At 43.4% G+C, this 23,351-nt stretch overlaps 2 protein-coding genes across 6 annotated transcripts in view; one reads left to right on the top strand and one right to left on the bottom strand.

The window, feature by feature from the left end:
• Positions 1-5,358, top strand: part of BCAS4 (breast carcinoma amplified sequence 4) — a 118,548-nt gene extending 113,190 nt beyond the window's left edge. Inside the window, exon 5 of one of the 2 annotated variants that reach the window (XM_040331834.1) lies at positions 5,089-5,358. In XM_040331834.1, coding sequence (XP_040187768.1) covers positions 5,089-5,181 — 93 coding nt within the window. In that variant the 3' untranslated portion in view covers positions 5,182-5,358. Of the gene's footprint in view, positions 1-4,755 lie in introns of both variants that reach the window. The other variant, XM_040331833.1, reaches the window with a different exon arrangement.
• Positions 5,359-9,120: 3,762 nt separating this feature from the next.
• Positions 9,121-23,351, bottom strand: part of LOC120919053 (activity dependent neuroprotector homeobox) — a 41,240-nt gene continuing 27,009 nt past the window's right edge. For 3 of the 4 annotated variants that reach the window (XM_040331015.1, XM_040331016.1, XM_040331017.1), the window contains exons 3-5: positions 19,923-20,039; positions 18,615-18,707; positions 9,121-13,671 (exon numbers count right to left, since the gene is read on the bottom strand). In XM_040331015.1, coding sequence (XP_040186949.1) covers positions 10,510-13,671; positions 18,615-18,707; positions 19,923-20,030 — 3,363 coding nt within the window. In that variant the 5' untranslated portion in view covers positions 20,031-20,039 and the 3' untranslated portion in view covers positions 9,121-10,509. The remainder of the gene's footprint in view (positions 13,672-18,614; positions 18,708-19,922; positions 20,040-23,351) is intronic. The other variant, XM_040331018.1, reaches the window with a different exon arrangement.

Here is a 23,351-nt window from a genome sequence, read left to right as displayed (position 1 = left end):
ACGCCACACTTTTCACATATTTATTTGTAAAAAAAAATATGAAAACCATTTATCATTTTTCTTTCCACTTCTCAATTATGTGCCACTTTGTGTTGGTGCATCACATAAAATCCCAATAAAATACATTTATGTTTTTTGGTTGTAACATTACAAAATTTGGAAAATTTCAAGGGGTGTGAATAATTTTTCAAGGCACTGTATAATGCTGCCTTCACGAGGAAACCATTGCCGACCTACCAAAAAAATGGATTTAAATGTAAATGGCAAAGATCTTAATACAGAACACTATAACTTCCAGTCACATCACAATCCTAGCTCCATATCAAGGTCAGACCTGTCAGTTTTAATGTACCGTTTAAGTTTGTTCTAAATATTTTTACTGCTTGACCTCAGAAAGATTTACCCCCTTCATGACCAGGCCATTTTTTGTGATTCGGCACTGTGTTATTTTAGAACTGACAATTGCGCGATCATGCAACGCTGTACCCAAATAAAATGTATGTAATTTTTTTCCCCACTAATATCTTTCATTTGGTGGTGTTTGATCACCTCTGCAGTTTTTATTTTTGGCGCTATAAACGAAAAAGACAAACAATTTTGAAAAGAAAAATAATATTTTTTACATTCTGCTTTAAAACATATGAAATATATATATATTTTTTAAATCTAATTTCGTCATTAATTTAGGCCAATGTGTATTCCGCTACATATTGTTGGTAAGAAAATCCCAATAAGCGTATATTGATTGGATTGCACAAAAGTTATAGGGGCAAATCCACAAAAGAATTACGCCGGCGTATCTGTTGATACGCCGCGTAATTTTAAATTTCCCGCGTCGTATCTTTGTTTTGTATCTACGCCGTCGGATCGTAGATGCATTTTTCCGCCGGCCGCTAGGTGGCGTTTCCGTCGAATTCTGCGTCGAGTATGCAAATTAGCTAGATACGGCGATCCACGAACATACGTCCGGCGCATTTTTTTACGTTGTTTGCGTTCGGCTTTTTCCGGCGTATAGTTACCCCTGCTATTATGAGGCGTACTCAATGTTAAGTATGACCGTCGTTCCCGCGTCGAATTTTTTACGTCGTTCGCGAATAGGAAATTGCGTAGAATGACGTCACCGTCGTAAGCATTGGCTTGTTCCGGTTTAATTTCAAGCATGTGCACTGGGATACCCCCACGGAGGGCGCATGCGCCGTTAAAAAAAAAACGTTGTTTACGTCGGGTCACGGCGTATTTACATAAAACACGCCCCCGTCACATCCATTTGAAGTCCGCGCCCTTACGCCGCCAAAGATACACTACGCCGCCGTAACTTACGGCGCAAATTCTTTAAGGATTTAAAAAAAAAAAGTTACGGCGGCGTAGTGTATCTTAGATACGCTACGCCCGGCGGAATAATGCGCCGATGTACGTAAATCTGCCCCATAGTGTCTACAAACTATAATATATTTTTATGTAATTATTTTTACTAGTAGTGGTGGCGATCAGTGACTTTCAGTGGGACTGCGATATTGTGGCGGACATTTTGACACTTTTTGGAAACCAGCGACACTAATACAGTGATCAGTACTAAAAAAAAATATGCACTGTCACTGTACCAATGACACTGGGTGGAAAGGGGTTAACATCAGGGGCAATCAAAGGGTTAAGTGGGTGCCTAGCCAGAGTTTTACTACAGTGTGTGAGGTACCTTTCACTAGAGGAAGAGACTGAATACATTCCATGCTTTCCCTCCTGTCAGAACCAAGATCTGCTTTGTTTATATAGGAAGATCACAGTTCTGGCTCACCGGCCAAAGATTGGTGGGTGTCGGCAGACATCGAATCCCAGACACCCGCCGAATGGCTTTCGCTGTGTATAATGACAGCGTATGCAAGCTGGCGGTGGTACGCATGCACACCTTCTACCCGGAAGTGTCGGATCACATACATATTTTATATATACACACACAGTATCTCACAAAAGCGAGTACACCCCCTCACATTTTTGTAAATATTTTCTTGTATCTTTTTATGTGACAACAAGAAATGACACTTTGCTACAATGTTGTGTAGTGAGTGTACAGCTTGTATAACAGTGTAAATTTGCTGTCCCCTCAAAATAACTCAACACACAGCCATTAATGTCTAAACCACTGGCAACAAAAGTGAGTACACCGCGAAAGCCCTGTACCCACGGGGCCAGAATCTTGTCAGAAAAAAAAACGTTTTTCCCGACGAGATTCTTGGCAAGAATCTCTTGCCGCCCGAGTGTACACACACTTTCTTTTGAAAGGAAAGAACGCGGTGATGTCATCGTGTACGACGATCATGCACTTGTCACATTCGATGCCGTCACCGCCATCTTGCTGCACCCTACACTGCCCTTGGAAGCTACAAGACATGCGTCAAAGTCATTTCGAACATGTGCGGGTTTCCACGGCGACAGGTAAGTATACAGACGCTCGGGTTTCTCGGCAGGAAGACACTGCCAAGAATCACGACGAGGAAAATACAGAGCAGGTTCTCTATTTTTCTCGTCGAGATTCTGGGCAGTTTTCTTGACGAGAAACCTGAAAGCCTCGTACACACGCAAGGTTTACTCGGCTCTGCCAGCAGTTTTCTTGCTGGTTCTTGCCGAGAAAACCGTGTGTGTACGAGGCTTAAGCATTACAAGGTCTCAGGTGTGAATGGGGAGTTAAATTTGGTGTTGAGAAAAATTATTGCTGAAGAAAAAATATATATTTATATATATTTATTACAAAAAATACAATTAGTATATATAAAAAGCATATAGAATATGCAATAGTGTTGAAATTATCCTCTAGTCGCGACGAGAGCATAATTTCAACACTATTGCATATTCTATATGCTTTTTATATATCAATTGTATTTTTTGTAATAAATATATATTTTTTCTAATCCTGTTGTTCTCGTCTTGCCTCTAAAGTCCGCCCAATTGTTGCCCTTCAGCAATAATTTTTCTCTATTCCTATATTTACGGATGTTGGCAAATGTGAGTGCTTTTTTGTCCCCCTTCTCCCCTAGTTTGATTTAAAATTTGGTGTTATTGCTCTCACTCTCATACTGGTCACTGAAGTTCAACCTGGCACCTCATGGCAAAGAACTCTGAGGATCTGAAAAAAGGAATTGTTGCTCTACATAAAGATGTCATAGGCCAGAGATATGCAATTAGCAGACCTACAGCTGTTGCAAAACTACAAGTCCCATCATGCCTCTGGGTGTCATGCTTGTGGCTGAATCTTGCTATCCCTTATGGGACTAGTTCTGCAACAGCTGGAGGTCCGCTAATTGCATATCCCTGGCCTAGGCTTTAACAAGATTGGCAAGACCCTTAAACTGAGCTGCAGCACAGTGGACAAGACCATACAGCGGTTGAACAGGACAGGTTCCCCTCGGAACAAGCCTCGCCATAATCTACCAAAGTTGAGTGCACGTGCTCAGCGTCATATCCAGAAGTTGTGTCCTTGGGAAATAGACGTAGGAGTGCTGCCAGCATTGCTGCAGAGATTGAAAGGGGGGGGGGGGGGTCAGCCTGTCAGTGCTCAGACCATACGCCACACACTGCATCAAATTGGTCTGCATGGCCTTTCTTGTGTTGAGTTGTTTCTGCTTTTCATCCATTCCAGGACAATGTTCTTTAATCCTTCTATGTGGCTCCAGTTACCCAACATGAAATTTCCATGCATTTCTTGGCTATGTTTCAGATTGTGCAAGCACGTCACTTTTTTCAGAAAGACCGAGTCTTTTTTTTTTTTTATCACGGGTGTACTTTTTGTTTCACCGGGTCAGGGTGGCTCAGACTACCCATCTTATAAGTTTATTGTTGCAAGGAACAGGTTTTACCCTTTTCTGACAAGGTGCACTCTACTAGAACTGTGGATGCTTCTTGGGTTTTCCACCACCACTCTACATTTTCCCTGGTTCTGTTTACCAGGTTGACATTTTAGCATCACGACAACTTCAGAAGTAAGGTGTATCAGCCAGCTCTTTAAACTGCAGGCAGTGCCTTCGCTTGCTGTTTTCTTGGGCCAGTCAAGGTTATTTTTTTCAGGAATTTTGGACTGCCTCAAAATAAAAAAAAATAAAAATTCCCAGGTCCCTCAATGGACAAGCAAAAAATAAGACTATGATACTTACCCTAAAATAATTTTCTCAAAAGTCATTGATGGTCACATGTCCCACTCTTCTATTTTTTGATCGTGCCGTCGGTACCGCATTGTTAGAAAACAAATTAATGGTGGTGGTAGAAGTTATCCTAGGCCAGTGATGGCGAACCTTGGCACTCCAGATGTTTTGGAACTACATTTCCCATGATGCTACACTACACTGCAGAGTACATGAGCATCATGGGAAATGTAGTTCCAAAACATCTGGGGTGCCAAGGTTCACCCTCACTGTCCTAGGCTGACCTATGTTTTTTTTTTTTTTGCCAGTATTCAACAATCCTGTAGGCACCAGTAGAACCTGAAAGTCAAAAGACTTCCTTTGTTCCTCAATGGATTACAAGCAAAAGATATTACAGTGAGCATTAAAGCCTTTTATTTTCTACTGTACATCACTGTACTGGTAATAATAGACACAAAAAAAGTAAAGGGAGATCTCCCCACCTGGAGCATAGTGAGCACTAAAAAGCTGGCACATGATTTAACTTTTACCCCACTCCCCCAAAAAGAGCCAGGTTCATAAGGTAGGCATGTGGTTTTTACATACAGTAGATGATATCTCCTGAAAGTGTGGTGCTACTTCCTAGATCGATGGTGGCACAGGAATAATACAGAAAAATACAAAGAAAAATAAGACAAATAAACCAGTTAGAAGTACCGCAGTTCTTCACGAGGATGCCTTACTTTCATGGAAGATCTTATTTTATAAATTTTAAAACTGGACGAGGGGAACCAAACCAACTTTAGAAAGGAACAGAGCCAGGGCATGGACAACAGGTTCCTGGAGCTCCGTGCACTGCCAAGGCAGCAGGCAACTTGACCTACCAGACTGATCTTCTAACAGAAATATCAATTTTGGGGTGCATTGACCATCATTACCTGTCCTATGTATTCAGTTTTTTTTTTTGCTTTTCTTTTAGCAAGGCATCAAGAAGCAAAACACCTACGAGCTGCCAACACTCTACAGGACAGAAGATTACTTTGACAGAACCCCCAACTACAAAAAAAACTGAATTGATTTTTCCCCCCATTCATCGCAACTGCTGAACTTGGACACAGGAAGTAGTTTTGATGTATTTCTGCTACAGCAATGTTTTTTTTACATTTGGGCACTTCTAGGGCTCCTCTAAACCACTTCACCCATCATCTGTAGAGCTTGCACTGAAATAATAAAGCTGATTTTTTTTTTTAATTGTTGTACCCATCATTACCTTGAAAGAAAAACAACATTTTTTTTTCTACTTCTCCATTAATCATATTAAAGACCAATGCTTGAGCATTGATAAAAGGGAACAGCGATTGTGGGTTATGTCTCAGTGTGGCACTATACTTTTTGAAACTAGCACCGGTCCTCCCATGTAGACCATGGTAATTAATGAATTACGGTAGATCTGCTGAAGCTGAAAATTGAAAACAGCCTTTGTGGAGTTTTTTTGGTAAATATACAGCCACCAAATAACCATAATATTGATTGTGTAGATCAGGGGTCTCCGTACTTTTCAAGCAAAGGGCCAGTTTACTGTCTTTCAGACTTCAGGGGGGCCAGATTCTAACCAATGGGGGTAGAACATGCCCCAGGGCCAAGCAACAACGAGCATAAATATGGCCCCAGTGTTGGTGGGCAGTAGGCATTATGCTCCATCATTGCTGTTAGTGGAAGAAATAGTGCCCCATTGTTGGTGTCATTGGGAGGAATAGTGCCTCATGGTTGGGAGCAATACTGCCCCAAGGGCCGGATAAAGGCTAGCAAAGGGCCGCATCCGGCCCTCGGGCCGCAGTTTGGAGACCCTTGGTGTAGATGTTCAGAAGGAGTTTGGTACTTTGAGAATTTCGTTTTAACTTAGCAATTGACCATTTATTTTGTGCTGCCTTTCACATACCTGATGAGTGTATTATGGCCCGTACACACGATCCGAATATCAGACAAAACCAATTGTTCGAGGAAGAATCGTACAATTTTCGGATCGTGTGTACACTATTTTCGAGAGCCGATCACGACAGCTCATCCGATATTATTCGATCGGACAAGCACGGAAATTTTCCTCGTACGATTTTTCGTTTAGTCAGTACAATTGTCGTCCGAAAATACATTACAACACATGACATCACTTCCGATTTTATTTTCTGTCGTACGAGAATTTGTGACTTTTGTAACCTCTTCAATTTCTACTTGCGACTATAAGGCGAAAAAAATAAAAAAAAAGTCGTACGATCCGTTGTACGATATTCGGATCATGTGTACGGGGCATTACTCTCCACCATGCTTTGTCCCTACCTTTCAGCAGTACTACACAAGAACCTTTTTGGTAAGGATTGCTATGTTTTGATCGGCACACTCTGGTCTATGTTCAGTTCCGATTGCCCAAGCTCTCACACATCCAAAAAATAAACTTTGTGCATGAATACCACTACAGACTGCTGGAGGTATTAACTCCAGCCACAAGTGGTTCACTTAGAGATCTACTTAGCTTCTGACATTTATTTTCCATGCATCTATTAGGACAGGGGTGATCAACGTGGGCCACATGTGGCCCGCAGAGCCCTCTGATGCAGCCCGTGACCGCCTGCTCTGGAATGGTGGGTTGGCGAGCCCAGATTGCAGGTTACCGACCCGTCATACCACAGCATCAGTGTTGTGATTGAAGCTGGTGGCAGAGGAAGAAAACGGCTGCGGAGCAGAGCCCCATAAGCCAATGCTGCCTGTACAGCGCTGGCTTTTGCCACAGGCAGAATCTACAGCCAAGTAGAGATAACCCGCAGGTTAGACATGGGTGCACTACACGACAAAAAAGAAAAACAACAAGTTAACTCTTTTTACATAAGGTAATTAACTAGTGCAGTGCACTGTACTACTCTGGAGATATTATCAGGATTTATTTTTTTACACTACGATTGTTTATAACCATAATTATCACGTTATAAGCAATCAATGGAGGAAAAAACACCGGAGACAGAGCAGAGCTGCGGCTGACGGAGGAACGTACACCGACAACCGAGTCAGGGCTCAGCAGCTCTGATATCGTGTTCAGCATACAGAGGGGAGAAAAGAAACTGGCAGGATCAGACAGGTATTACAGGGAGCCAAATGACACAGCACAAGCACTGTGCTGTATTAACATGCTTTAAGGGAACATGGTCAGTTTTTTTGGGGGTTAACAGATGCTTTAACACTTGTCCTATTATCTTCCCTAGCCCATCTAAAAGCAAAACATTTTAGATATTGCAGCTTACCAGTTTGCAGATGTGGTTGCTGCATTTTGTTATTTTCAGCCTTTCGGCCCCTAACATGTGATACCAACAATAGCACCCTTCTTGTCCTTGAGTGACAACACTCACTGTACTTTATCTATCGAGGAAGTCATGGTTCCTATATAGGCTGGACTTCACATATGTCTGCCTTTAATAATCCCACCATACCCCATGTAATCAAGATGAATAGTCAGCTCACAGGATGGACACTGCATTTCTGGCAAGACCAGCAGGTATGTTAGAAGACCACAGAAAACGCTGATGCAGATACAACAACTCTCATGTACATAAGTATTCACAGCCTTTGCCATGACACTGAAAATTTAGCTCAGGTGATCACCCTTGAGATGTTTCTACAACTTGGATTGGAGTCCACCTGTGGTAAATTCAGTTGATTGGACAAGCACACACTTGTCTATATAAAAGGTCCAACAAGTATCGGTGCATGTCAGAGCACAAACCAAGCCATGAAGTCCAAGGAAATGTCTGAAGGTCCCAATGAGCACAGTGGTTTCCATCATCTGTAAATGGAAGTTTGGAACCACCAGGACTCTTCCTAGAGCGGACCACCTGGCAAAACTGAGCGATCAGGGAAGAAGGGGCCTTAGTCAGGGAGGTGACCAAGAACCTGGTGGTCACTCTGACAGAGCTCCAGCTTTTCTTTGTGGAGAGGGGAGAATCTTCCAGAACATCCACAATCTCTGCAGCACTCCACCAATCAGGCCAGTATGGAAGAGTGGCCAGACAGAAGACACTCCTCAGTAAAAGGCACGACAGCCCACTTGAATTTGCCAAAAGGCATCTGAAGGACTCTCAGACCATGAGAAACAAAATTCTCTGGTCTGATGAAACAAAGATTGAACTCTTTGGCCTGAATGGCAAGCATCATGTCTGGAGGAAACCAGGCACCGTTTATCACCTGGTCAATACATCCCTACAGTGAAGCATTTTGGCGGCAGTATCATATTGTGGCGACATTTTTCAGCGGCAGGAACTGGGAAACCAGTCAAGATTGAGGGAAAGAAATTCAGCAATGTACAGAGACATCCTTGATTAAAACCTGCTCCAGAGCACTCTGGGGCGAAGGTTTAACTTCCAACAGGACAACGACCCTAAGCACACAGCCAAGATAACAAAGAAGTGGCTACAGGAAAACTCAGAATGTCTGGGTGGTCCAGCCAGAGCCCAGACTTGAACCTGATTGAACATCTCTGGAGAGATCTGAAAATGGCTGTGAACCGACGCTCCCCATCCAACCTGATGGAGCTCGAGAGGTCCTGCAAAGAAGAATGGGAGAAACTGCCCAAAAATAGGTGTGCCAAGCTTGTAGCATCATACTCAAAAAGACTTGAAGCTGTAATTGGTGCCAAAGGTCCTTCACCAAAGGCTGTGATGCTTATGTACTTAGTAGTAACTGCTGCTAGTATTCCCTACAATACACAGGAAATCAGTAGCGAGTTGCAAAATAGAGGTCACAATTCAAAGTGGAAACCTCTATGCAGACAGTTTTCAAAACATTCCCCCTGTAATGATGGTCACTTAGTAATTTCTCCTTAACCATTCTGTTAAAAAGATTAAAGCTGAAGCTTTTTTTTTTTTTTACCTGCCCTTTGAGGGCAACCATAGTGCTGATGCGGCCCATAATGAAATGGATTTCGATACCTTTGATCTCAACCAGCAATACATAGAACAGAAGCAAAAGGTCAACGTGAAGCACAATACAGCTTTTTTTTATTTATTTAGATGCTTAAATGAATACAAAGGGAAAGAAAGATCACAAAATACTACTACAACATTGTGTCAAATATTAGATGGTATAAATGAACATCACTAGGTGGGTGTGAACTAAATATACTAAGAACCAAAATACAGCATTGTGTTTCCGTTTTGGGTACTTGAACACAATACATATTTTTTTTTACAGACTCTTCTTTAAAAGGTGTCAAAAAAGATGAATAACTGGCATACTTTGTCTTGCATTGGGACCTCCCTAGAATAAAGTGTACCTACCTTTCAGGTGCAATACGCGGCCAAAAATGTGCCTAATCAACGAGTCCGGGCCTCTGCTCACCAGAATCCCTCCTGGTAAAAAAATACAGGGGGGAGGCACTTAAAAATAAAAAATTAAATAAGAATTAAAAAAAATAAATGGATGCCGCAATTATTTGGTGGGCCGCTTGTGCACTTAAAAAATACTTTTCTCCTCCAAAAACACCAGCTCGTCCAAAGTTCTTACCGTCGATGGGGGATGGGCTTTAACGGGTCAGAAATAGGAAGAATAATTCTAATACAACAACCGAAGATCGATCTTAAAAGTCCAGGCTCCATTCTGAGATTGTACGGATTATGTGCAAAAACTAAAGTTCTTCAAAATTACATATTAAACTTTTTTTTTTTTTTTTTTTACGTTTTTGTTTTTTTGTAACTCCTTGAATTATAGCGGTTTCAAGCCTTTTTTTGCTAGGTAAACTAGATACAGCATTAATTACACAGCAGGCCATTACTAAATAAAAAAAAAGGAAAAAAAAAATCTATAGTGGGTACACAAGAACAATTTTAGAAGCCTCACTTTTGAATAAGTCTAAAATACTGTACAAATATACATTTTTTTTTTTAACTATTCAGAATGAATACATGACGGGCAGAAAAAAAAAATTGTATCCCCAAATTTTTTTATACACAGTGAGCCAAAAAACAAAAACAGGATGCAAAGCCGATGGGTGTCACACAGTTCGGCTGCTAGAAACCATAACTTGAGGTTTGTTGGTTTCCTTTCAGAAGACAAACTTCATGGAAAGAGAAAAAAAAAAAGTTTTTTTGGGAAGCTGGAACAAGAACTTTTGGATAAAACACAACTGTGCATTTTTTTTATAATCCACTGTTGCTCTTCACATCAGACAGGTGCCCGATGTTGAGGAAGTCACAAGCAATCTAGACAAGTATGGTCTTAAAGGGGGAATAATTTCAGCAGCTGAGATTTTAACCGTGCAGGTCACTGGCCAACTCAGGGACAGTTAAAAGTTTGAGAAAAGTCCAGCTGTAATGAAAAACGTTTAAACTACCGGTTTGCACGCAAGTAGTTGCAGGTGAATCTATACTTCTTGGCTGCTGAGTCCCACACCTGCTAGACTGCTATGCATTTTATCTGTAACAGTCAGGTTAAAGTGATCCCCATCTTCGCTATCGTTTGTGCCAGTCTGCCAATCCGTTGGCTGGTTTGACAAACTCTCCTCGTTGGCAGACGAGCTGCTTAATGACGGCGACTTTTCTTTAGACCAGAACCCTTCGACTTTTTCAGCGGAATTCTCTTTCCATTTGGTTGGCTCCTCGTCGCTTTCTGGTGAGTGTTCTTTTACCTCTTCCTTGGTGCTCTCGGCATCCTCACTGTGGTTGGAATCATTTATGCAAGTTTCCGCCTTGACCACGGTCGGCTCTTCTGCTGGCTCTTCTGCTGGACTGTCTTCTGGGTCGTCTTCTACATCAAAGACCTGTTGAGAAACAGGTTCAATGTCGGGAGGAGGAGGCGGCGTCGTCGTCGTCTCTTTAGGAGCAGGCGGCTCTTCTTTCTCTTCCTCGTTGTCGGAATTGTCTAGGATGATCTCAGCATTTGAGTCAGAATGATTGTTGGCTTTTGATGGAGAAGGTGCCTTTTGGACATCTTCAGACTCTTCTTCGGCCTGCTGCGGTAGACTCGGCTCTGGCTCTAGTACTGGTGGTTCTGGTTCTGTACTAGGGGATTTCACAGGCTCTTTGACTTCCTTTTCAGGAGATGGCTCAATGACAGTGACGCTATCGTTCAAATCTTCTTCAGCGTTCGCCGATCCTTCTGAGGCACTAGACTCATTAAGTTTTCGCTTATCTATGGTTTTACTTGCGTTTGGTACGGCCTGGGATTCGTCAATGTTCTCAAACATCCACTCAGCGCCAAAATCCATACTGTGTTCAACTTTATTAAGTTCTCTCATGCTGAAGCCAAGGAGAACGCTGCATTTGTACCGCTCGCAGTCTCGGGCACACTTTTTCCTCTTGTTGCTAAAATGAGATGCTATATCACTCTTCCATAACCATAAACTGGATGCCAACTTTTCGATCTCTCTTCTGTTAGCATAGGGCTGAATGTTGAAGTATTTTGTAAGGAATGTCTTTCTGTTTTCGTAGGAGTCATCTTCATGCCCCTTTGGATCGACTGCCAAAACCACTGGCGGTTCCTCGGGCTTATCATCTAAAATAATTGGAGCATCTGGGTCCTCGTCTGGCCGCCGCCTCTTTACATTCACTAGATCTACAAAGTCATTCGGACGTTTCATTGCAGGCATTATATGGGTAGTATTTATTCTTATGGGTGTATTCTTATCCTGCCCATTCTGGGTTTTTCCAACACCTCGGCAATGCACAAGATGAAGCGTGATAGTTGATGCTGTCATGTTACTGGTGTACACGCCAAGACAATGGATACACTTGTAGGTGAGCTTTTTCTCAACAGGATGGACGGTCTGAATAACTTGATGCCGCTCTCTTAAGTGGTGGGCAAGAGCATCCGAAATAGGACCCTTCAGGATAGAAAAGCAGAGTGGGCATAAAGTTTTACCTACATCTTTCTTGTAGGGCACAGCAGTCTGTGGTGAGTTTTTGACTGCCGGTTCCACCTTTTCAGGAGCCTTTACTGGGACTTTCGGAGGGGGTGGAGGGGCGGTTGTTGGTTGATTTTGAGCGTGGTAAGCGACAGATTCAGCCGGAGCATCCCGTAGATTGTATGTGGTGACAAGCAAGTGGATATTTGTGTGGCTGCCTTGCTGTAACGTTAGGTCAAAAGTCAACGTGGAATCAGTTTTGGGTGCCATTTCTTCATTGGCGTGAACCATTCTCATGTGAGCAGCCATCTTCTCGACATCGTTGAAGGTGGATCGACAGTAAGGGCAGGACAGGCCGTGGATCAGCATGTGGTTTAGCAAAGTGTCAGTTGGCAAGTATCGGTTACAGTATAGACATTTACTTGTGAAGTTGTGTATTTTCATGATGTAGTTTGCTACTGCAGGCACCTTTTCTGCCTTGTGCTCCTTCTCAAAGTGAATGCTGTATACGTTTTCAGGGAATAGCTCGTTGCAGATGGTACAGATTTTCCACTTCTGGGTAGAAGAGGTGGAATTGGCAGCAGCGGCAGCAGCTGCTGCTGCAGCAGCCGCTGGAGACTTTGCATTTGTCTGGACCATACCACGGGAAGCTACATGGGGCGGCGTAATAGAAGCAGGCTTTAGATGGCTACTTGACAATGCAGCGTTTCCAGACTGGAGAGAGTACCTTAGTGGAGCAGGAGATCTCTGGTCATTTGACATTGGGTACTGCCTGATGTTGCCACCTGGAAGTAATTGTTTCATTGACTGGGATTGCTGAGGGATAGAGACAGATGCATTGCCACCCATACCCATCCTCATCTGCTGGCCAACTGCATAGCCTTGTGTCATTCCTTTAACGCCGTAGTTGTTCTGCTGCATGTGCATGTTAGTCATCATGTTGGAATTCATTGACGGCTTTGGTATCGCAAGTCTATTGACCATCTGTTGTGAAGGAAGAGATCGAATGTTCGATTGCGTAATTGGACCCATTCGCTGAGGCATGCCAAGTGGCTTCTTCTCTGTTGGCTTTGGTGCTATCAGCATCAATGGCTTAGATCTGGGGACGACCACATTGGTGTGGCTTATCATAGCTGTGACCTGGTACCCAATGCGTTCGTGGTCTTCAATGATGTGCTGGACTAAAGTCTCATAACTCTTCGGCATGAACCGACAGCGCTTGCACTGAATGCTGCTTTCATCGTTGGCGCCTGAAGAAGACACAGCGCCATTGACTGATTTTTCACACTTGGCGACATATGGTGCCGCAACATGCTGAAAGTGTTCCCTGTATATGTGTTTTCTCACCACTTCATAGAGGGGATCTCTGTAAGTGCACTTCTTACAATAATACACCGCCTGCTCCACGCTGTCTGTCGGCTTCGGCTTAAGGCTCTCGTACTTGTTTTTATCCTTGAAATTGGAGAGAGGTGGGTTGGGTTGAGGTGCACTGGGGGCATGAAACACCTTAATGTGCATTTCCAAGGTCTTGCGGTCTCCGTTATATGTGCAGTACGGACAGTTCAACAGAATGCGGTTCTCAAAGTCCTCATTGTGTACGTTGCGAAAGTGACTTTTGTACGCGGAGAAAAACTTGGAGGAGAATGGACATTGGCTGCAGCAGAACTGTTTCGTGCGGTAGTCCTATAAGGGGGAAAGAAGAAAAAGTACAAATTACTGCTAGATCCCAACTTTAGAAAAAGTTTTTCTTAACTGAAGAATAGGAGTTTTTTTTCCAATTATGGAGGAACATTTTTTAAAGCTTAGGCAAAAGGAAAATTGGGGACATCATAGCACAACTAGTTTAATTTCCAAACATGTCAGAAATAGGAAGAAAACAAAACGGATAAGCAAAAAAAAAAAAGACCAAACATTTTTTACTCCCCCCTCTCACATTTTTCATAGTTAGAACATTTAGCCAAACGGGTAATTTTTCTCCTTTAATGATGTACGCTGATGAGGTTGTACCAATAGGCAGCAATGATGGACACCCTTTATGGGCACTGATTGGCATTGCGAATATCAGTGCAGATCCCCCGCCAGGATAGCCACTTATCAGGACTCCTCCAATTGCGCTGTAAGCATAAACAGAGGAGACACGATATCCGGCACTTGCGAGTAAGGCTGGGTTCACACTACTTTCATCCTACTTTGTTCTGTGTTCAATGTTTCCCTATGAGAGCCTCTTGTAGCGTCCTACACAAGTCGGTCCGACTTTGAAAATTCTCCCTGTACTACTTTTGGTCCTACATTGATCCTACTTCAGGCCCATTGAATATCATTGAAGTCGGACCAAAGTAGTTTCCTGTTCATGAAAGTAGGATGGATGTAGGACCAATGTAGGATAAATGTAGGACCAATGTAGCAGAGCAAAGTAGGATGAAAGTAGTGTAGTAGTGTGAACCCAGCCTGAAGCAGTGATCAGCTGTGATTGGACACTCTTTACCGTGATCGGAGATGCAGTGTGTCGAAGTGTCACGCCACACTAGTAAAAGCCGGGCTGTGCGCGCCCTTGGGGCGCATACGAGCGGCTTGTTCTGAAGGACATCATATGACATCCAGTCAGGACAGGAGAGCCACCACTGTGGTTAAAGTGGTTGTAAATGCAACTTTTTTTTTCCTAATTAAAAACACAGAACTGGTTTATACTTACCTGCTCCGTGCAATGCAATTGAACGGAACGGCCCTAAACCTCCTCTTCTCGGGTCCCCTGTTGACGCTCCTGGCTTCTACCTTATGGCGAGCACCCACACAGAAAGTCACTTTCTTTGGGCTGGTTTACACTTGCTTCAAAAACAAAGCTTCAGACATGTTTTTAAAGCATTCTGAATGCCAGTTAAAGCTACCGTCACTAAAAAAAAATGGTTAGCTTATAGCCCTGTTTACGTGTTGCGTTTGCTTCAAAAATTATACGCCATGTCGCTTTAGTGGTGCTTCAAAGCCTCCATAGAAGTCTATGAAAAAGCTTTCTTCAAGCGCCTGAAGCTTTTGGAGAGGCTTTAATTCAGCTTTCAGCAATGGCTCCCGCTGCCTCAGCAAAGCTCAAGAGACAAGGAAGTGAGGGGGAAAGTAGAGCTGCAGATGTGCACGGCACTGGATTGAATGAGGGCTCAGGTTAAAGTGGTTGTAAGCAGTGGGACATGAGCGTGCCCACACGGGTACCCCAAGGGAAAGCGACTCTCCGTGGGGGGCACCTGATGGAGGGGAGGTGCCTGGAGCGCCGGCAGAGCACCCAAGAAGAAGAGGTTTGGGGCTGCTCTGTGCAAAACCCACGAAGAGTGGGTAAGTATAATGTTTTTATGTTTTTTTGTATTGGGGAAAGAAAAAAAAAAAAAGCGAACCTCTACGTCATAAAAGATGTAAACTGTGTAAGGGGGGGGGGGGGGGGGGGACAAAAAAAAAATAGTGCATGACCATTTTCCCAGCCGTCGGCCTATTTAAAAAATGAATGGGATGCCTTAAAGCAGGAATAGGCAACTTTGGCACTCCAGCTGTGGTGAAACTAAAAATCCCATCATACCTCTGCCTTTAGGAGTCATGCCTGTGATTGTCAGGGTCTTGCAATGTCCCATGGGACTTGTAGTTTCAAAACAGCTGGTGGAATGAGGTTGCCTTCCCCTGCCTTAAAGGATAAGTTCACCTTTTGCAACATGTTGTACCCTAAATATGGGTGTAACATGTTACAAATCTACCAGCCCCCCCTCAGTTCCCCACTGTGACAGGCTTGGGGTGGGGTTCCTCTACCCCCCCCCCCCCCCCAGGCAGTTGTGCTCTGTCACAATCTGAAAAAAAAAAAATGTTGCAGCGCGGGGCTCCGCCCACGTCATTCATTTAGAATTCTGTGAAAGGAAAACTACAAGGTCTGGTAGCCTTTGCGGCTGCCAGCTTGTAGTTGTCAATGAACTACCACGGTGCCGTTGAGCTCTGTGGTAGTTCATTGATGCTTCCTGTAAGTGTGTAACTGCTTGGCCGCATGATGTACAGTCTACAAGAGCCCTTCATTACACCCACAATCTGCTGATCATAGGTGCAATGCTTTCCAGGATCCCAATAAAAAATAAATAAAAAAACAACAATTTTTTTTACCTGCAAAAAGATGTGCATTTATTTAAAAAGGTGAACTTATCCTTTAACACAGTGGGCCTTATCGTACTGTACCATTAACGCATCAGGTGAACGAGGCCTCAATGAAAGTCTGTGAAACTAACTTGTCCCTTTTTTTCCCCTCCACAACAATTGCATTGCTAAGATACAAACTCAACCACCCCATCTCTACACACAGCAAGAAACTACAACTATACAAATACAGTAAACTGCATAAAAAAAAAAAATGACTCGTCAGGAAAAACATAACAATAGCGCATTGAAAATGTCCAATCGCTCCCTTGATCGCTTTCAGCTGACATTTCTACATTATTTTAGTAATAGTCATATGCATGAAAGGCTTGTAACAGAACAAGTCTGCTCTGCTCCTCATGTCTGGGAACCAAAAAATAAAACAACATGAAGGGAGAAGGTGACGAACGTTTGCTGGATGGTAACTGGGTCATCAGTACACCTAAAGCCAACAGGGAGCATTTTTAAATAACTCAATTCATTTGCAAAAAAATCCCACATTAACACTCAAGACCAAGAGCCCTTTCACACTGCTTTTCGCCCACTAGCGGGGGCTCTTTTAACCCCAAAAAAGGCGTTAAAAACTCCCATGTTGCGGAGCTTCAGAAGGGCTGCCAATTCATTGCAATGGGCAGGGGCGTTTTGGGAGCACTATATAAAAGCACTCCCAAACCGCCCCAAAGATGCTGCTTGCAGGACCTTTTCTAACGTCCCGCAAGCGCACCGCCACAGTGTAAAAGCACCTATTGTAACGAATAGGAGGCTGTTTACAGGCGCCATTATTAGTGCTAAAATGACTGAAAACTATCTCAGTGTGAAAAGGGGTCTTACGGCAACCGAGACTTTTTTTTATTTAGCGTATCAGGTGGACAACTATAGACCTCTGCCAATCTACAATGGACATTGGGATGACAAGTGAGTGATTGTCTCATGGAATGGGCGGCTGTCTGAATGGTTAATGGTTGTTCTTTGCTTGCAGCTGTATGTGGCTAGCCTATAGAGGTTATGTCAGCTTGTAAATAAAATTATGATCGATAAACAATTACCGTATTTATCGGCGTATAACACGCACCCAAACTTTAAGAGGGAAGTTTCAAGGAAAAAACTTTCCACAGCCCCCTGCGTATAACACGCAGGCACAGTTTACCCTCTATTTTCAGGGTACAAAAAGTGAGTGTTATACGCCAATAAATACAGCACTTTATCCTATTTTCTGGGGTATTCTGCATATCTTCGCTCCTGACCCCCCCCCCCCCCCCCTGTATGTGATCGGATTTGCCGTCCCATGATTATATAAAGCGGCAACAATCACATACAGAGAGGGGTCAGGAGAAAAAAGTTGAGTTAACACTATAATAAACCTTGTTCATTTTTTTTTAAACTAACAAACATGTTATACTTGTCTGCTCTGTGTAATGGTTTTACACAGGGCAACTTCAAGCTTCCATTTCTGGGGTCCCCCACCTGCGCTCCAAGACCCTCCTCTTTGGCGTGTGCCCCCAGGAAAAGTCCCGAGCCACCCAGTCTGCATCTGACACAGACCGGAGCGACTTGGCCCAGCCTGCCTCCACAGCATTTGATTGCAGAAGCCAAATAGCTGCTGCCGCCATCAGTCTGCTCAATAAGAAGTGAGACAGTGGCGAGAGTAACTGCTCTCGTGCCTGCTCCCCCCTTAAGGTGCCAAATGCGACAGCGGAGCAAGGGAGGAAGCAAACAAGCGGAGCTTGCCCTTTTGGGTGAAGATCCGCTTTAATGCATTTAAGGCAGGGGTTGGCAACCTACGCTAAATTTCTGGCCCGTCTGTGCACGTGACGAATTCATGTGCACTTGGCCCGTGGACATTTAACCCCTTCACACCAATCATTCACAAAATGTTTAAAACAGACCAACTTGGCGTTTTGAATGTTTTCAAGCGCAAGAAGGAGGGATTTGGGGTCTTATAGACCCCAGATCCCTCCATACAGAGTACCTGTCACTGCCTATTACTGTCACAAGAAATGTTTACATTCCTTCTGACAGCAATAAAAGTGATCAGAATTTTTCAAAAAGGGACCATGCAAAAATAAAATAAATAATAATAAAAAAAGCAAAAAAGCGAAAAAAAAAACTTTAAAGCACCCCATGCTTACACAGATGGGGTGGCTGTGCAATATGCAGGAGAAGCACTTTAACTTATCCAAAGTCTTACCGATATGCATCAGAGTTGACCAAGAAAGTCTAACCTAAAAATTAGACTGCTAGGTTATGCAAGCTAGATTGTGACAAGGCGTACAAGGAGGGGCGTTTTGCATGATATTCCTAAAGGACTGAAGAAAAAGGACTACACTAAAGGAATTTGCCTACTGTCGTAAGATTGTTCCTGTTCGTAATAGAAAAAAAAAAGTAAAAAATTTGGATTTTTACTTTGTGTGGATCACAAATTGTTTATAGATGACTGAACAATAGTTAGAATTTGCATTAAAATGACATACCTGATTTTTAGTCGACGATGGGTCATAGAGTCCTACATCGTCCCAGGAGGTATTCTTCACATAGAAGTCATTGGGCTCGAACTGCTTAAATTCCTGACAATAAAAAAAGAACAAAGCAATATTAACACATGCACAAAACACATGTAGCAGAAACAAAATATAGGGGAGCAAGATAAAAAGACAAGACAACTTTCTTAAAGATCGCAATGATACAAAAAGGTTTGCATGCCCTCTATTTATCCATTTTATAGCATGAGCTTCTAAATTTACAGAGTTAGGACTGCAGATAAAACTGGGGTGCCGTGAAAAGGCTCTGCAGCTTACGCATTTGCAAACTAAACCCTTGTTTTTAAACGCAAACTGTTAAGACTGGACAATTTGGTTGGTAGTAGGCTGGCTGGTGAGTCGAGCTGGGAATTTTCTTTGGTTTTGTTTTACATGCACCACCCTTCCATGTGCTCCTTGCTGTGAAGGCCAATTATAGGTGGGGGCAGAGACCATTTGTTTGCACCAACACTACTAGTTTCTGGTATAATATGTTTTTCCTATTTGAATTTTTTTTCCAATAAACAGGATGTACATGCAAAATAAATAATTCCCACGCAGGGGACAGACAGCAACACTGCTAGTTTCTAACTCTCCCCCAAATGGAGTTGGGCTTTATTGAGTTGCGACTTGTCTAGACTCCCTCCAGAGGTGGTTCTGGCCAGCTCAGGTCGATCGCTTTAAGAAAGGCCTGGATTATTTCCTAAATGTACATAATATAACTGAGTACTGACATTTATAGTGAAAAGTTGATCCAGGGAAAATCCGATTGCCTCTCGGGGAGATCAGGAAATTTATTTTTCCCCTGCTGTAGCAAATTGGATCATACTTTGCTGGTTTTTTTTGCCTTCCTCTGGATCAACTGTGGGGTATAGGATTGTGTGTATTTTTTTGGTTGAACTTGATGGACTTTGGGCCAGATTCCCATTTACGTTACACCTCCGCAACTTACACAGGCAAGTGCTGTATTCTCAAAGCACTTGCTCCGTAAGTTGCGGCAGCGTAGCGTAAATAGGCCGGCGTAAGCCCGCCTAATTCATAACTTGTGACCCGACGTGACTGACGGTTTTCACGAGCGCCGTCCGTGGAATATCCCAGTGTGCATTGCTCCAAAGTACGCCGCAAGGACGTATTGGTTTCGACGTGAACCAATTGCACAGAGCAGGTAAGTATTACATGTCTGTTTAATATCACTTTAACTTGCTAGATAACATTTCTGAAGAGGATGGAGGAGGTGTAATGGAGACTCATGAAAAGACTCACCTCTACATGCTCTTTGCAGTACTCGAGGCCAATGTCCCCCAGGATCTTCTTCACTGTCTTCCTGGCTTTCCGTAAGCTGCCAAGGTTATTTACAGGAAGTTGGAACATTTTTACTACCTGGCAAAGAGAAGACAAAGCTGGTTAAGAAACATGCAAAAAGCAGAAAACCGTGAGCATATAGTACATAGCCAGTAACATAACCAAGTCTCATTTTCAGAAAAATACTGTATTAAAAAAGCTTATGGTCAGTCACAGATTTCCTATCACTCTACATGACCTCTCCTAGTATATAGAGCTCAACTTATATTCAACCTTTACACAGGGTGGTCATCAGGTACCAGTGGGACTGGGTACTGACAGATTACACAACTTCTGGCTTAGGATCACCCATTTAAAACCAAGAACATTCACCAGTTATCTTCTTTTATCCCTCACGGAAATTTTACACACTGCTCCAATGGTCTAATGTCTGGAACAGATGAAACACTGAAGTAATCAGATCAATGGTGATGGCATACAAAGCATTAGAGCTGGCCATAGATGCATCAAACCATGGCCAATTCAGTAGGGAGTAGCCCAGATTTGATACATCTCTATTGACGTCCACTGATTGACTTCAGCACAACCAATTTGTTTAATTTTTTTTCCACCCCAAGCAACCACTGCCGGCGGCTATAGCCCCCAGCAGTGACCATAGTCTTCTACTGGCCGGGACGGCTCCCAGAACACAACGCGGCTAAGGAAGGGACTTGGTGTGGATGGGGGGGGGGGGGCAATTTTCTTTGCTTCCACCCGTGGTATCAGCTGCTTAAGAGTCAGCAGAACCTTAGCTTGGATGATAAAGACAAGACTACTCTGATTATTGGTAGCAAACACCCCCAAATGTCCCTTCTGCTCTCACCCTACATTCATAGCCACTGATATCCAGAATGAACACAGTCAGAAAACAAAAAACACATTAGTAAATCAATCGTAAAGACAAATAGTTTAATTTAGCCAAATAAGTGACCCTGAATAAAGGAAGACCGGTGCCCACTTTGAATTCCCAATCAGGTACAAAAATTTTAAATGAAACAAAAAAAAACAAAAAAAAGGGGGGGACCTTTGCTAGCACCCCATTAACTGAAGGCAACCCAGGTTCATTCTATATAATAAAAACAATCACTTTACAAAATAAACTGTTGCTCTGCCACGTGAGCAGTCTATATTCCCTGAGTAGAATAACCTCACCATTACCCATCATCTAAATAAGGGATCTCCAAACAATGATCCTCCAGCTGTTGTGGAACTACACGTCCCATGAGGTATGGTAAAACTCTGACATTCATAGACTGGATGGGAATTGTAGTTTCTGAACAGCTGGAAGGCCGTAGTTTGGGAGACCCTTGATCTAAATCAAGCTTACAGCTGTGGCCAAAGGGTTTAAGAATAACACACATTCATTTTCACAAAGTGCGGCTTCAGTGTTTTTAGATCTTTTTGTCGGATGTTACTATGGGATACTGAAGTATAATCACACGCATTTCATAAGTGTCTGGCGAGTTTCCTGGCCATGGACCCAAAATGTCCATGGTTTGTTCACCCGCATCTTGAGGATTGACCACAAGTTCTCAATGGTATTAAAGGTCTGGCGAGTTTCCTGGCCATGGACCCAAAATGTCCATGGTTTGTTCACCCGCATCTTGAGGATTGACCACAAGTTCTCAATGGGATTAAGGTCTGGCGAGTTTCCTGGCCATGGACCCAAAATGTCCATGGTTTGTTCACCAAGCCACTTGGGAAACAAGTGGCACTCTTGTGTCACGCTTGTCTTATGGCAAGGTGCTCCATCATGCTGGAAAAGGCGTTGTTCCTCACCAAACTGTTCTTTGATGGTTGGGAGAAGTTGCCCACGGAGGATGTTTTTGTACCATTCTTTATTCATGGAGTTCTTAGGCAAAATTGTGAGTGAGCCCTTCCCTCACACATGAATGGTCTCAGGAGGCTTTACTGTTGGCATGACACAGGACTGATGGTAGCATTCACCTTTTCTTCTCTGGACAAGGTTTTTTCCGGATGACCCAAACAATGGGAAAGGGGATTCATCAGAGAACATGACTTTGCCCCAGTCCTCAGCAGTCCAATCCCTGAACCTTTTCCAGAATATCAGTCTGTCCCTGATGTTTTTCCTCAGAAGTGGTGGCTTCTTTGCTGCCCTTGACACCAGGCCATCCTCCAAAATCTTCTCTCTGTGGGGGATGTCCTCACACCAGTCTGCTGCCATTCCTGAATAAGCTCTGCACTGGTGGTGCCCCGATTGCGCAGCTGCATCCACTGTAGAAGACGGTCCTGACGCTTGCTGCGTTTCTTGGGCGCCCTGAAGCCTTCTTAAATGCGGAAGAAATGTTCGGGTGTCACATTTGGCACCTTTCAGGGGGGAGGAAGCAGATACCTGTGCAATACAGGTATTGGCTCCCACTTCCGGGCTTAGATACTTGAGCCACCTGCGGGTATCTACGCCACTTCCTTTGTCCGCCCCACTGTCTTCTGGGAGACACAAAGGTCCAAGCAGACAGTAGGGACCAGTTGGAACACGCAGCGCGAGTCACGCATGCGCAGTATTGGAACCGGGAAGTGAAGACACAAGGCTTGGTGGCAGCAGCACACATGAGCCGAGCGACATCGCGGGAGCCCTGGACAGGTAAGTATTTGAAAAAAAAAATTGGCGGACCTGCACCTTTTTTTTTTTTTTTTTCCAGCCATGACTAACATGTCAAATCTTTTTAATAAGTTGAATACCGACTAAAAATTAGGATTCTTATTATTTCGCTCTGTGAAATGAGCCTTATGTTTTCCAAGCAGCGGCACGCGGGCCATTTAAATATGCACCAATAGGAAAAGGTGCAAATCCTAATGCCGCGTACACACGATCGGAAATTCCAACAAGAAAACCGTGGATTTTTTTCTGACGGAATGTTGTTTCAAACTTGTGTTCCATACATACACACGGTCATACAAATTTTGTCAGAAATTCCGACCGTCGAGAACGTGGTGACGTACGACGAGCCGAGATCAATGAATTTCAATAGGCAGTTCAGCTCTTCTGCTCGATTCTGAGCATGTGAGGTTTTTCGCGCGTCGGAACTGCATACAGGACGAGCGTATTTTCTGATGGGAACTTTTCCCATCGGAAAAATAGAGAACCTGCTCTCCATCTTTTGTTGGCAGAAATTCCGACAGCAAAAGTCCGATGGAGCCTACACACGGTCGGAATTTTCGACTTAAAGCGCACATCAGACTTTTCTTGTAGGAATTTCTGATAGTGTGTACGCGTCATTAGAGCCGCACTGTAAATAGTAGAGCGAGCTCCTAGACTGGGATTATACATGGGACAGAGAAGGTGGAGGGGTGCGCTTTACTTTTAAGCCAGGTTGAGTTTTCTGATGAAGA

Source organism: Rana temporaria, chromosome 12, assembly GCF_905171775.1.
Source record: "Rana temporaria chromosome 12, aRanTem1.1, whole genome shotgun sequence".
Taxonomy (NCBI): domain Eukaryota; kingdom Metazoa; phylum Chordata; class Amphibia; order Anura; family Ranidae; genus Rana; species Rana temporaria.
This window is presented reverse-complemented; position numbering and strand designations above follow the sequence as displayed.